Source organism: Mus pahari, chromosome 5 (assembly GCF_900095145.1).
Source record: "Mus pahari chromosome 5, PAHARI_EIJ_v1.1, whole genome shotgun sequence".
In the NCBI taxonomy this organism is placed as follows: Eukaryota; Metazoa; Chordata; class Mammalia; order Rodentia; family Muridae; genus Mus; species Mus pahari.
The window spans coordinates 102,705,912-102,717,513 of record NC_034594.1 but is presented as its reverse complement, the minus strand read 5'-3'; the positions used below and the strand labels follow the sequence as shown (position 1 = coordinate 102,717,513).

Genomic DNA, 11,602 nt, shown 5'->3' with positions numbered 1-11,602 from the left:
GCTCTTACCCACTGAGCCATCTCACCAGCCCGAAAATGGTTTTCATAGGAAGTGAGTCCAGAGATATGATCCAATCCAAGTATGTTTTATAGTATAGGATAAACTGGCCTCTATTGTTGCAGCCACGACACATGCCTAGTTTTGTATAATCTCTTTTGAGAGTCTCAGAGGATAACCTTAATTCTGTGATCCTTCTGAGTGCTGGAATTATAAGTGTGCACTGTGTTGACCATATTTTATGTTTAATTTCTTCCGACGTCGTGGAATATAGCTTAGTTATATTATCAATGGATTATTTTTAAAATTACATTTATCTCTTCATGTGTTATGTATGTACTGCAATATGGGTAGCATGCCTGCCATGGTATTCATGTGGAGGTCAGAGGAAGTTTGTTCTGTGACATTTCTGAGTTGTGAAGCCAGTAGACAGGGAAGGTGGTAGGTGCCTTTAACTGATGAGTTATCTTGCTGGTCCAGGATTATTATTCTATTATTTTTGAGACAGTCTTATTTGTAGACCAGGCTGAATACCATCATGCCTGTCTCCTTAGAGTTGAGGCCTGAGCCACTATGCTTGGCTTGAATTATTTTGAGTCTCAAGTGAAATGTATATACAGAAGTTAGGAGTTTCTACCTGTTCTTTTGCCTTGTGACACCTGCATTTCAGTCTTCCTGAGGATGGTTGCTCTCAAGTCTATGGTGGCTTTACTTGGTGACAACACCTTTATCTCTTTTCAAGAAGCATTATGAGCAAACCCCATCCCACCTTCCTTTCTGCCTATCATAATAGATTTGATCCAACAATTCCAGGGTCTCATATAGCCCAGGCTGTCTCCCAGCTTGCCAAAGATAACCCTCTGATTCTTCTGCTTCCACCTTTTAATGCTGGGACTGTATGTGAATACCATCACACCTGGCTTATGTGCTGCTGGGGATCAAACCCAGGACTTTCCAAGTGTTAGACAAGCCTTGTGCTGAGATACTTCCTCAACCTGAAGGACGTGTGTGTGTGTGTGTGTGTGTGTGTGTGTGTGTAGAGGTCAGAGGGCAACTTGCAGGAATCAGTTCCACCACATGGATCCTAGAAATGGAACTCCTGCCTCAACTTCCCAAGTGCTGTGATTATAGACACTCACTACCAACACGTGGTTTAAGGCTTACGTTAAAGAAGTAAATTTGGTAAGGAATGAGAGAACTGAAACTTTACTTGGCTAATAATTTTATCTACTTTAATGTTTTCTTTCTCCTTTCATAAAGAACTACTTTATCATTTTTTAGTTTTCTGACTCAGGCTTTTCCATCATTCCCTTATGCCATTCCTATTTCTATGCTAGGGGAAAAAAAAAAAAATCAATCCAAAATGAATTGGTTTAGAAATAAGCCAGAAACATGCACTATGCTGCCCGACCTGATGGAGCACAATGGGGTATTAAAATAGAGCTGCAGCCAGGCAGTGGTGATGCATACACCACCATCTTAGCATTTGGGAGGCAAAGGAAAGGGCACTTCTGTTTGAGGTCAGCCTGGTCTACAGAGCGAGTTAGGACAGCCATAGCTACACAGAGTAACCCCATCTTGAAAAAGCCAAAACCCAAACCAAACCAAGTAAGTAAGCAGCTGCGATGTTTTATATTGGTGAAGACTGATGGGTTGAATGTGTGAATAGAAGCCTTAGGTTTTCTTTCAGTGTCAGATCTCAAGGCCTCAAGAATCCCAGATATGGGCCCATTGTTGGTTAGCTGGGTACTAGACCATGAAGACTGCTGGGATGCAGGGGTCAGACCATTTCTACAAAGGGCTTCTGCTGAGCCTCTTCTGAGGTCTGATGTTGACATTTTTCTGTTGCTGATGTGGAGAATTCAACTCAGCTGTTTAGTGAAGTAGTGTAGAATGTGCTGCCTTGAGTTACATCAAGCCCACAGGACTAATGGGTTTTAATCTGCGGTCTATTTCCTCTAGTCATAGGCCGCAAGTTCTTCCATATTAGGATCAGGAAAAACAAACACCTTTCCTTAGCCTGAAGGAGAGGTCAGGTTCTATTCTGTTGTCAGCTATGATGATAATTATTTCATCTTACTACTTTTGGCATCATGGGAAAGCACACTGTGGTCACAGGAGAAGTCCGTGTGGTGGGATCTCTCCTACTGTTAGTGGGCTTTAGGGATTGATGAGCAACAAGTGCTTCTACCCAATGCGACACCTTACCAGTCCCTAAGGATGTTTCTAATTAAAAAAAAAACAGACAAAGTGGGTCTACATTTGTAAACATTTATTCTCTTGAACTGAAAAAGGCTTGCATCAGCACATTGTACAGCCTTGCAAAATTACACAGAAACTGAAAATAAGGTTCCTTGTTCATAAGTGCAATGAATCTTTGATGTCCAGTAATCCGCTGCAAACAATGAAAACAAAATTTAAACCACTTAAGAAGTTTTCAGCACTCATCAAGTGCATTTCCTCAGGAGACAAAATTTCCAAAGAGGACAATGCTGATGAGTGGCATTAGCTATTGGAAGGACACTTAAAAAAAAGTGGAGTAATTTTCCTGCCTAGGATGATTCCTGTTTCTTTCTAACCTAAGTGGTTTGATTAGGAGGCATCGAGAACATAATTTACCTTACACTTAACAGCCACACTACCTAAATGAAGAAGAAGGACCCTGTTGGGGAGTTCTGGATTTCCTGGAAATTTTTCTGTGTTTAGCAATTCAGTGGAGGAGTAATTGTTTATTTGTGGGTTTCCATAGCACCCTCAGCACCCCCCCCCAGAGGATAGTTTTGACATGGTTTTGACTTGGTTATTCCACTCCTGCATTCTTTTTCTCTCAAAGTCTGAGCTGGTTCACACTGTGCTGGCTGCAAAAAGAAATACAGGTTGCAATTGGTTATAATCACTTTGAAGAATAATTTGCTGTACAATAGAGCTTTGGATCTGATACAAGAATTCAGAAATATAAAACAAAATAACTATAAAAGTTAGGAGGCATCTGAACAGCATTTCTTTAGAAACAGCTGCTGACTGAATCATTCCCGCGTGGATTCCTACAGTCGCTGGGGTGAAATGGCTATCTTCCCCTCCCTTTACTGGGTCCCTGGACTTTCTTCCAAAAGCAGTAACATATGGCCAAACATCCCAGGAGTCTCTATATTACATACGCTCCACTTAACAAGCCAATCAGATGGGAGAGGGCAGGGAATTATAGAGTGAGGGGTCCAAAGGTAGCGCTGGTTTACTGAGAACTTGCCCTTTCCAAAATGTGGAAATCGTAGTGCTTCTTGCTCATTCTCAGCTTAAACTTGTTCACTGAATGGATCTGCTTCTTCAGTGCACTCTGTGCAGCTGAAATGGAGGGGAACGTAGCTAGGACAGTGTACGTAGAGGCCAGGTCACTGGGTTTAGAGTGCTCTGGGTTGACAGTGTTATCCCCACTACCACAGCAGAGAGCATGACGACGTAGCTGGGGCTGAGACTGGGGGTCCCGGAGCCATCGGATCTTAGCGCCAATTTTAAAGAGTTCCCCAAAAAGCTTCTCAGCTTCCACTCGAGTTATTCCATCTGGTAGTTCTGTGATTTCCAAGACCTTGCCGACAACTAGCATGAAAAAGGTGAAAGAGTTAATGCCTATTACCAGAGAAGTTGGACCAACTACTGTTGCCCCAGATGACACAGGAAATAACATTCTGACACAAACTCACAGCACAATTACTCTTTAAAATCATTCATTCCAATTCAGCATTAAGTGCTGAGCTACTTATCTCAGTCTTTTTTTTTTTTTTTAAGATTTATTTATTTATTTTATGTATATGAGTACACTGTAGCTATTTTCAGACACACCAGAAGAGGGCATCAAATCCCATTACAGGGGCTGGAGAGATGGCTCAGTGGTTAAGAGCACCGACTGCTCTTCCAAAGATCCTGAGTTCAAATCCCAGCAACCACATGGTGGCTCACAACCATCTGTAACGAGATTTGACGCCCCAGGGTGTCTGAAGACAGCTACAGCGTACTTACATATAATAAATAAATCTATTAAAAAAAAAAACCCATTACAGATGGAGACAAAGCAGTGGCTTTCTCTAGACCATGTCTTCTTGGGCAAAACTTTTCTACTTTCCAATGTGACCTAAAGATAATAGCACCCACCCTTATGACCCAAGACTGCTTAGCAGAATTGAAGTATAAATGCAAAACACCATACCACAGAAAGACAACTTCCTTGCTGTCTGTCTTCCACTGGTAAATATGAGACCTTTTTCTACGTGCTGTCAGGCACATTTTTACCTTGTGATTCTATTGCTCCAAAAGCTACTGGCCAAGGCCTTACTATATATACCCTCACATCATATCCAAGACACTGAAGACAGAGTAATTTCTAGGGACTTTTGTTTAAGAACTCTAGAAGAATGGAGCCCATTTTTGTGGTGTGGTAGTATGAGTATTCAGACCTATATCTATGGACATACCTGCTTCTCCTGCTCCAAGGTCTGTGGATGCAGCTTTCTTAGCTTGTCTACGTCCTCGGTTTCCATGCCTGCTGCCAGACTGACCCTAGAAAAGCAGGAATAGTTGCAAACTAAGTTGTAATATTTGAAAATATAGCACCTAAACAAAATTTGGGTTTTGTACTTGAACAGATATTAAGCCAGTGCCAGACTGGATTCTGCTTTTAATACTGGACTTTGTAACTGTGGCACTCATTAGGACATTCTCTGAAGTGTCTTTCATAAGCAAAGGTGCTGTGCCTGTGGCTACCTACCCTCATTTTTTGGTATCAGTAACAAAGTACTACTCAGACAAGTGGCTGCTACCTTGTCTCTTGCTCTGCTCTGTGCCAAGCCAGTGCTAGCAAGCATTAACAGTTGGCTCTAGCACCTCTGATATCTTCAGAAAGAGTTAGGGTGTTCAGCAACAAAGCCTGTGGAGTAGGAACTGCCTGTCATACCTGTTGATGTGGAATGTGTCCATGCAGAAGAGTAGGAGGGTTGTACTGCAGGGGCTGGCCAAGCAGCGGATACCTGGCATCTCCTGAAAGTCATTAAAAACACTTTTCATGGTTCCCTCTTCTTGGCTGTAATGTACTTACCAGAGTTTGCTAAACTGTTCAGAAAGAAGATAAACATAGAAAACATATTTGGTGGGAAACAAAGGTAATAGATGTTTTTAAAACTGTTATTTGTGTGTGCATGCAAAATCATGTGTGTGGAAGCAGATCATGTGTGTGGACATTTGTTTTCTCCTTCTACCATTTGGGTTCTGGGGATTGAACTTAGGGTCATTAGATTGGTAGCAAGTTCCTTTAACTTCTGAGCTATCTCAGCCAAAGACCTGGCTGGCCTCAAACTCACAGAGATCTGCCTGCCTCAGTCTTTCTAGTGCTAGAATTAAAGGTGTGCACTACCACCACCTGGCAATGCATTCATTCATTCATTCATAAATGGAAAAAGTTCCTTAAATTCTTCAAAGGGTCAGTGTAAACTTCTGAGAGGTGAAATAGTGCCATCAAGATGGTGAAAAAGGGTTGAGTGGTAGGGACGGAATGGGGAAGGGATAGAGGACCTATACTGTATTCTTATGTAGACCAAGTTCAAAGAAATCTGACTGCCCTTGTATATACCACAAATAGTCAAGTTACTTTTCAGTTCTGTATGTGTCTCTTATACAGAGGAGTGCAGGTGCCCAAGAAGGCTGGAAGAGGCTGTTATATCCCCTAAGCTGGAATTACAGGAGGTTAGGAGCTACCCATTATGGATGCTGGAAACCAAATTCAGGTCCTCAATCAGAGCTCCTCTTAACTGAGTAGCCATCTCTCATTTACTTAAAAACAAAGGCCATCTATTTATTTATTATTTACTGCATGTATGGGCATGCATTTTCATAAAACAATTGTGGAGGTCAGAGGACAATCTTCAGGAGTCAGTTCTTTCCTTCCACCATGAGAGTCTGTCCTGGGAATCAAACTCAGGTTGTCAGGCTTGGCAGCTAGTCAAGTGTCCTTATAAATGAAGCCATTTTGCCAGCCCTTCACTTAAGAGATTTTTAAAAAAAATAAATTTAATTATGTACATGTGTATATGTGTGTAGGCCTGTACACAGGAGAGCAGGTGTCTCAAGAATCCAGAGGTACTGAATTCCCATGCAAGTAAAATGATGGGCAGTTGTGAGCTGTTTGATTTAGGTTTTGGAATCATGCTCAGATACTCTGCAAGAGCAGTCTGTGCTCTTAACCATTTAGCCATCTTTCCACCCACTTTTCACCCGTGTCTACGTACTATTTGTATTTTTTTAGCTGGGTAGTAGTGGCGTATACCTTTAATCCCAGCACTTTCGAGGCAAAGGCAGGCAGATCAATGAGTTCAAGGTCAGTCTGATCTAGAGAATGAGTTTTAGGATAGCCAGAGCTACACAGAGAAACTGTCTTGAAAGACAAAACAAATATACCAATAAATAAATGAATTAAATAAATAAATAAATAACAAAACAAAACAAAACTAGGGCTGATAGGGCTGGAGAGATGGTCCAGAGGTAACAAGCACTGGCTTCTCTTCCAGAGGACCTAGATTCAATTCCCACCACCCATGTCACAGCTCATAACTGTCTGTCAATTCAATCCAGGGGATGACACCCTCATACAGGCATACATATGCAGGCAAAACACCAATGCACATTAAATAAAAATTAAAACAAAACAAACAAGAAACAGGGGCTGGAGAGAGAACTCAGCAGTTAACAGAACTGGCTGCTTTTCCAGAGGGTCTGGGTTCAATTCCCAGCACCTCATAGTGGCTTATACCAATCTGTAATTCCAGTTCTAAGGGATCTGACTCCCACTTCTGGCCTTCAGTCACCACAGACCTGTGTGGTACACAGATATACATGTAGGCAAAACACACATATAAATGAAATAGAAAATTTGAAAGTAGATATATATTAGGTTCACAAGCATACTCAAAAAAAAATACAAGAAATACAAGTCATCCTGGTAATTTATCGCTTCTGATATTTTGGTATGTATATTTTAAATCTTTGTTATGTTATACAAGTGTGCTCATTTTTGCTGTGTGTATACTGTATTGCTCTTTTAAAAAGTGAGCCAGACTTATTATATGATAAAAATGGATACTTGAAGGGTTGTGTGGATGAATTCAGACAGCAGTATGTCTATGTAACAGTGACTACAGAGAGCAAAGGGTACCTGCATTCTTCGGTTACCCTTGGTTTCCTAGCCACTGATTTCTACATCTCACTTCTAATACTTCTGAGTTCTAATTTACACAGTGGATGAACTTGCTGTAGGCAGATTTCAATATAATTAAAATAATATAGCACACCTTTCTAGGTGCCTGGATTTCTGTTTAAAACAAAACAGATTTATATATATAGCTTGCTTTGTTACTTATTACTATGTACTCCACAAGACACATGGTATTTTTATATGTATAATATATTCTGGGTGATATATAATTAAATCAAGTCCAGTTTGAGCTAAAGTTTCTGTAAATGTTCTTCATTAGGTCTGTGAATATAATTCATTTTCCTTCCAACTAGGAGTGGAATGGCTAGGTTATGTGGCAAGAGATTAACAAGAAACCTCTTCTACTTTCTCCAAAATGCCTTTATTCTTTTATATTCTTACCACAAATGTGTATTTACTTGCTTCCCTGAATCTTCAATGTTTGGTGTTGACAATCTTTTTGGTCATAGTTATTCCAGTGGGCATAAAATAGCAACTCATTCTTGTTCTTTTTTTTTCTTTTAAGGAATCATTTCTTTATCATACATTGTCTTCAGACACACCAGAAGGAGGAATCAAATCCCATTACAGATGGTTGTGAGCTACCATGTACTTGCTGTGAATTTAACTCCAGATGTCCTGATTAATTCCTAATTAAGCACTAGCACCAAGCCTGCCAACATGAACTAACACAGTAGAAGGAGAAAACCAACTCCTGAAAGCTGTCCTACCACTTTCACATGTATGCACACACACATACAAAATAAATAAATGGATGCAGGTACACAGAGAAGAGTGACTGGTGCCATCAAGATAGTCTACAGTTCTCTGAAGCTATGACCAGTTTCATGAACACTTACCCTGTCCAGGAACAAAAGGTCTAGCAAACTGGGACATGATGGAAAGCGGTGGTCCTGAGGGACGGACGGTCTTCAGAGTGGACAGCTGAGCTGGTGCCGGCGACTGTACTGGAGAAAGGATGGGGCTGCTGAGCTGAGGGTTGTGCTGCAACCACAGGACAGGAGAAATTAGGTCACACTTGGGGCAGGTTATTGGAAATTTTCCTTTTGGAAAAAACTTATTATTCACTGAATTATAAATTGATACTTGTTAAAAAGTTAAAGTCATTATGAATAATGAATATGAACTCACACATCATTACTATAAAATTGAGAACAGATTATATTTTTGAAACCTCCTTTGTAACTTGGCAATAATGTTGCTGCTTTTGCAAGAAGAATATATACCTATCTCATTCTTTTCTAAACCAAATGTTTCTAAAATTTCATTCAAAATAATTTCATCCTTTGAAAATAGTCACAATAGTGATTACATTTCCTAAATGGTGCTAATGTTTTCTTTTCTTTTCCTTTTGGCAGTCTTACTGTGTAGCCCTGGCTAACCTCAAATTCAATATATAGACCAGTCTGGCCTCAAACTCATTGCTGATGTTCCCAACTTTGCATCTTTTGTGCTGTTTCCAGGCATGTACAGGATACGTCTTCCTTATATTCATTTACTTTTTCTCTTCCTGTAAATACAGTTACATGACTTCACGATATGAGAGTCTCTTGATAAATATGCCATTATACCATTGGGGTATTATGTCAGCACTCAATTGTACTTGAAATCACTATAATGGTGCTAGGTAATAGGAATTTTTCAGCTCAATAATAAATCTGTTTCTTTGGAGGGCAATAAGGGATCGAATCTAGGACCCCAATCATGCTAACCTAGGTATCTACTATGGAGCCACATCCACAGCTGACCATTATACTCTTAGCCAGTGTTGGACACTGTCGAATGAAATCATGGTGTGGTACATAACATATGTATTTTACATTTTTTTTTCCTGAAAATAATTTGAGTGAGCAGTCCATGATACTCCTCTAGGAGAAATTAATTAGTGTCTATTCCCTAAAAACAATGACTTTTTCTATTTCATTATTTTATGTATCTGGGTGTTTGGCCCACATGTATGTATAGTACTATGTACATGCCAGGTGCCTATGGAGGTCAGAAGAGGGCTTCGGACCCCTTGGAACTGGAGTTATAGACAGATGTGAGCTGCCATGTAGGTGCTAGGAATCTAACCCAGGCCCTCTGAAACAGTAGCTAGTGCTCTTAACTGATGAATCATCAAAACTTAAGACATCAATAGTATAACACTATCACCCAAACAACAGAGTTCCTTCAATTTTGACAAATGTCTCAACAATTTCCTTTGTAATGGAAGAAAGGCAGTGACATCCTCACTACCTCTGGAATTCAGACTATAATCAGAATGGCCATGAGTCAGAGCTGTTGTGGTGCTTCAGCTCTATCTTATCTAGTACAACTTCTTTTCAGAACTCTGATGACTTAGAAGACCTGATTCTAAACATCATTTTGAAGAACAATTATTTTGACTTTTGTCCCCCCCCCGCCCCCCCCACATAGAGGCTCAAACCCAGGTTGGCTTTGAACTCATGATTATCTTCCCTTAACATCCTAAGACCTGAAATTACCGGCATGTATTACCACTGTGAATGGCTTGTTGTACCATTTGTTACTGGACAAAATTCCAAAAGTGGATTTGTGATTCAGGTTTTGTACCTTGTGTGTTTTGGAAAACGGGAAAATGTGATCAACTGGCATTCCCGAAAGAGTTGTACCAATTTATTCTACAACCCAGAAGCTCTTAAGAGAACTAGATATATCTGTAAACATTTTAAGTTATGTCTCACTGAACTTTCCCAATTTAAAATAGGAAGTACTTTAAGATCAGGGTTTAGCTTAGTGCCAAAGTACATGCCCAAAATGCATGAGGCTCTGGACCCAATGACTACCCCCCCCCCCAAATAAACATAGTTTCACTGTTTAATGGCCATTTATAGCTTGTCAGCAAACCTAAACTGTCTGTTTTATTCAGCTATTTTGTCACATATACTTAAAATATCTATGTTGAGTATAGAGTCAGTTTCTTCAGACACACCAGGAAAGGGCACTGGATCCCATTACAAATAGTTGTGAGACATCGTGGGGTTGCTGGGAATTGAACTCAGGACCTCTGAAAGAGCAGTCAGTGCTCTTAACTGCTGAACCACCCCTTCATCCCTCTCCACCACCCCTCTAGTCCTAGCAAATGGCTCAGTAGTTAAGAGTATTTGGTATTCTTGCAGAAGACCCAGGTTTGGTTCCTATTCACATGGTGGTTTACAACCATCTGTAACTCCAGTTCTAGGGAATACAACATCCTCCTCTGATCTGTGTTGTGTACATACATACATGTAGGCAGAGTATTCATAATACTACTCATACGTATACAATCAAATGAATAAATAAATCTTTAAAAAATTAGAAGAAAAATCCCTAACTAGGTATGGTGCTTATAATACTAGCACTTTAGAGGCAGAGATAGAAAAAAAATTCAAGGCCAGCCTGGCATACATTTTAAGTTCCAGATCAGCAACTACATAGATAAGAACCCTCTTTCAAAATAAATAAAGGATATTGTAAGAGAGAAAGACCAAGTTACATATAACTGCAGGCCCATGAGAATAGCCCCTGATCTACAGAGGATACTAGAGGAGTATTTCATTCTGAAGAGAAGATTAACATTCCTGAGATGGCACAAGTAATAAATAATTCCACAAGATTTATTAATCAAACAAGTCTAAGAAGGCCTAAAGGTCCTCGGCACATATGTTGTAGAGGGCTGCCTTGTCTGGCAGTGGGAGAGGATGCCTAATCCAGAAGTGACTTGATGCACCAGGGCGGGAGAATATGGGAAGGGCACCCTCTCAGGCGGCAAAGAGGAGGGAGGATAGAAGGAACTCTTCAAGGGAGAATAGGGAGGGGCAGTATTTGGGATGTAAACGAATAAATAATAAAAAAATAAATACTGCCACCACAAAATAACAGGAATTAATGAACACTATTCATTAGTAACTCTCAGTATCTACCTTTTTGTCTTATTTACTCAATCATTTATTCATTTTAGTTTTTTCTCTGTGTAGTCCTGGCTGACTTGGAATTTGCTCTGGAGACCAGGCGAACCTCAAACTCACAAGGATGTGTTGTCCCCTGTCCTCCAGAGTACTGGGATTAAAGGTATGTATTACCACCTCCTGAACTCTCAGTATCAATTCCCTAATAAAAAGACACAGTCTAATAGACTGGATTAGAAAACAGGACCCACTTTATTCTTTTTGCTGTCTATAGAAACAATAGATACCAACTTAGAGTGAAGGATGGAAATAAGCAACAAGAAGGTATAGCTATTCTATCTTCAAATCCTATCTAGCAGGTTAGGACATTTATAGTCTTTAAAGGAAAAATCCAACAGACGATGACAATTTTTTTTTTAATGTAAATTTTTTTTTTTTTTTT

General features: G+C 40.0%; 1 protein-coding gene across 9 annotated transcripts in view; it reads right to left on the bottom strand.

Annotated features, from left to right (window-relative positions):
* Positions 1-2,254: 2,254 nt before the first annotated feature.
* R3hdm1 (R3H domain containing 1) overlaps positions 2,255-11,602 on the bottom strand; it is a 135,634-nt gene continuing 126,286 nt past the window's right edge. For all 9 annotated transcript variants that reach the window (XM_029538774.1, XM_021199150.1, XM_021199151.2 and 6 more), the window contains 4 exons: positions 8,092-8,236; positions 4,943-5,025; positions 4,464-4,548; positions 2,255-3,591 (listed from right to left, as the gene is read on the bottom strand). In XM_029538774.1, coding sequence (XP_029394634.1) covers positions 3,230-3,591; positions 4,464-4,548; positions 4,943-5,025; positions 8,092-8,236 — 675 coding nt within the window. In that variant the 3' untranslated portion in view covers positions 2,255-3,229. The remainder of the gene's footprint in view (positions 3,592-4,463; positions 4,549-4,942; positions 5,026-8,091; positions 8,237-11,602) is intronic.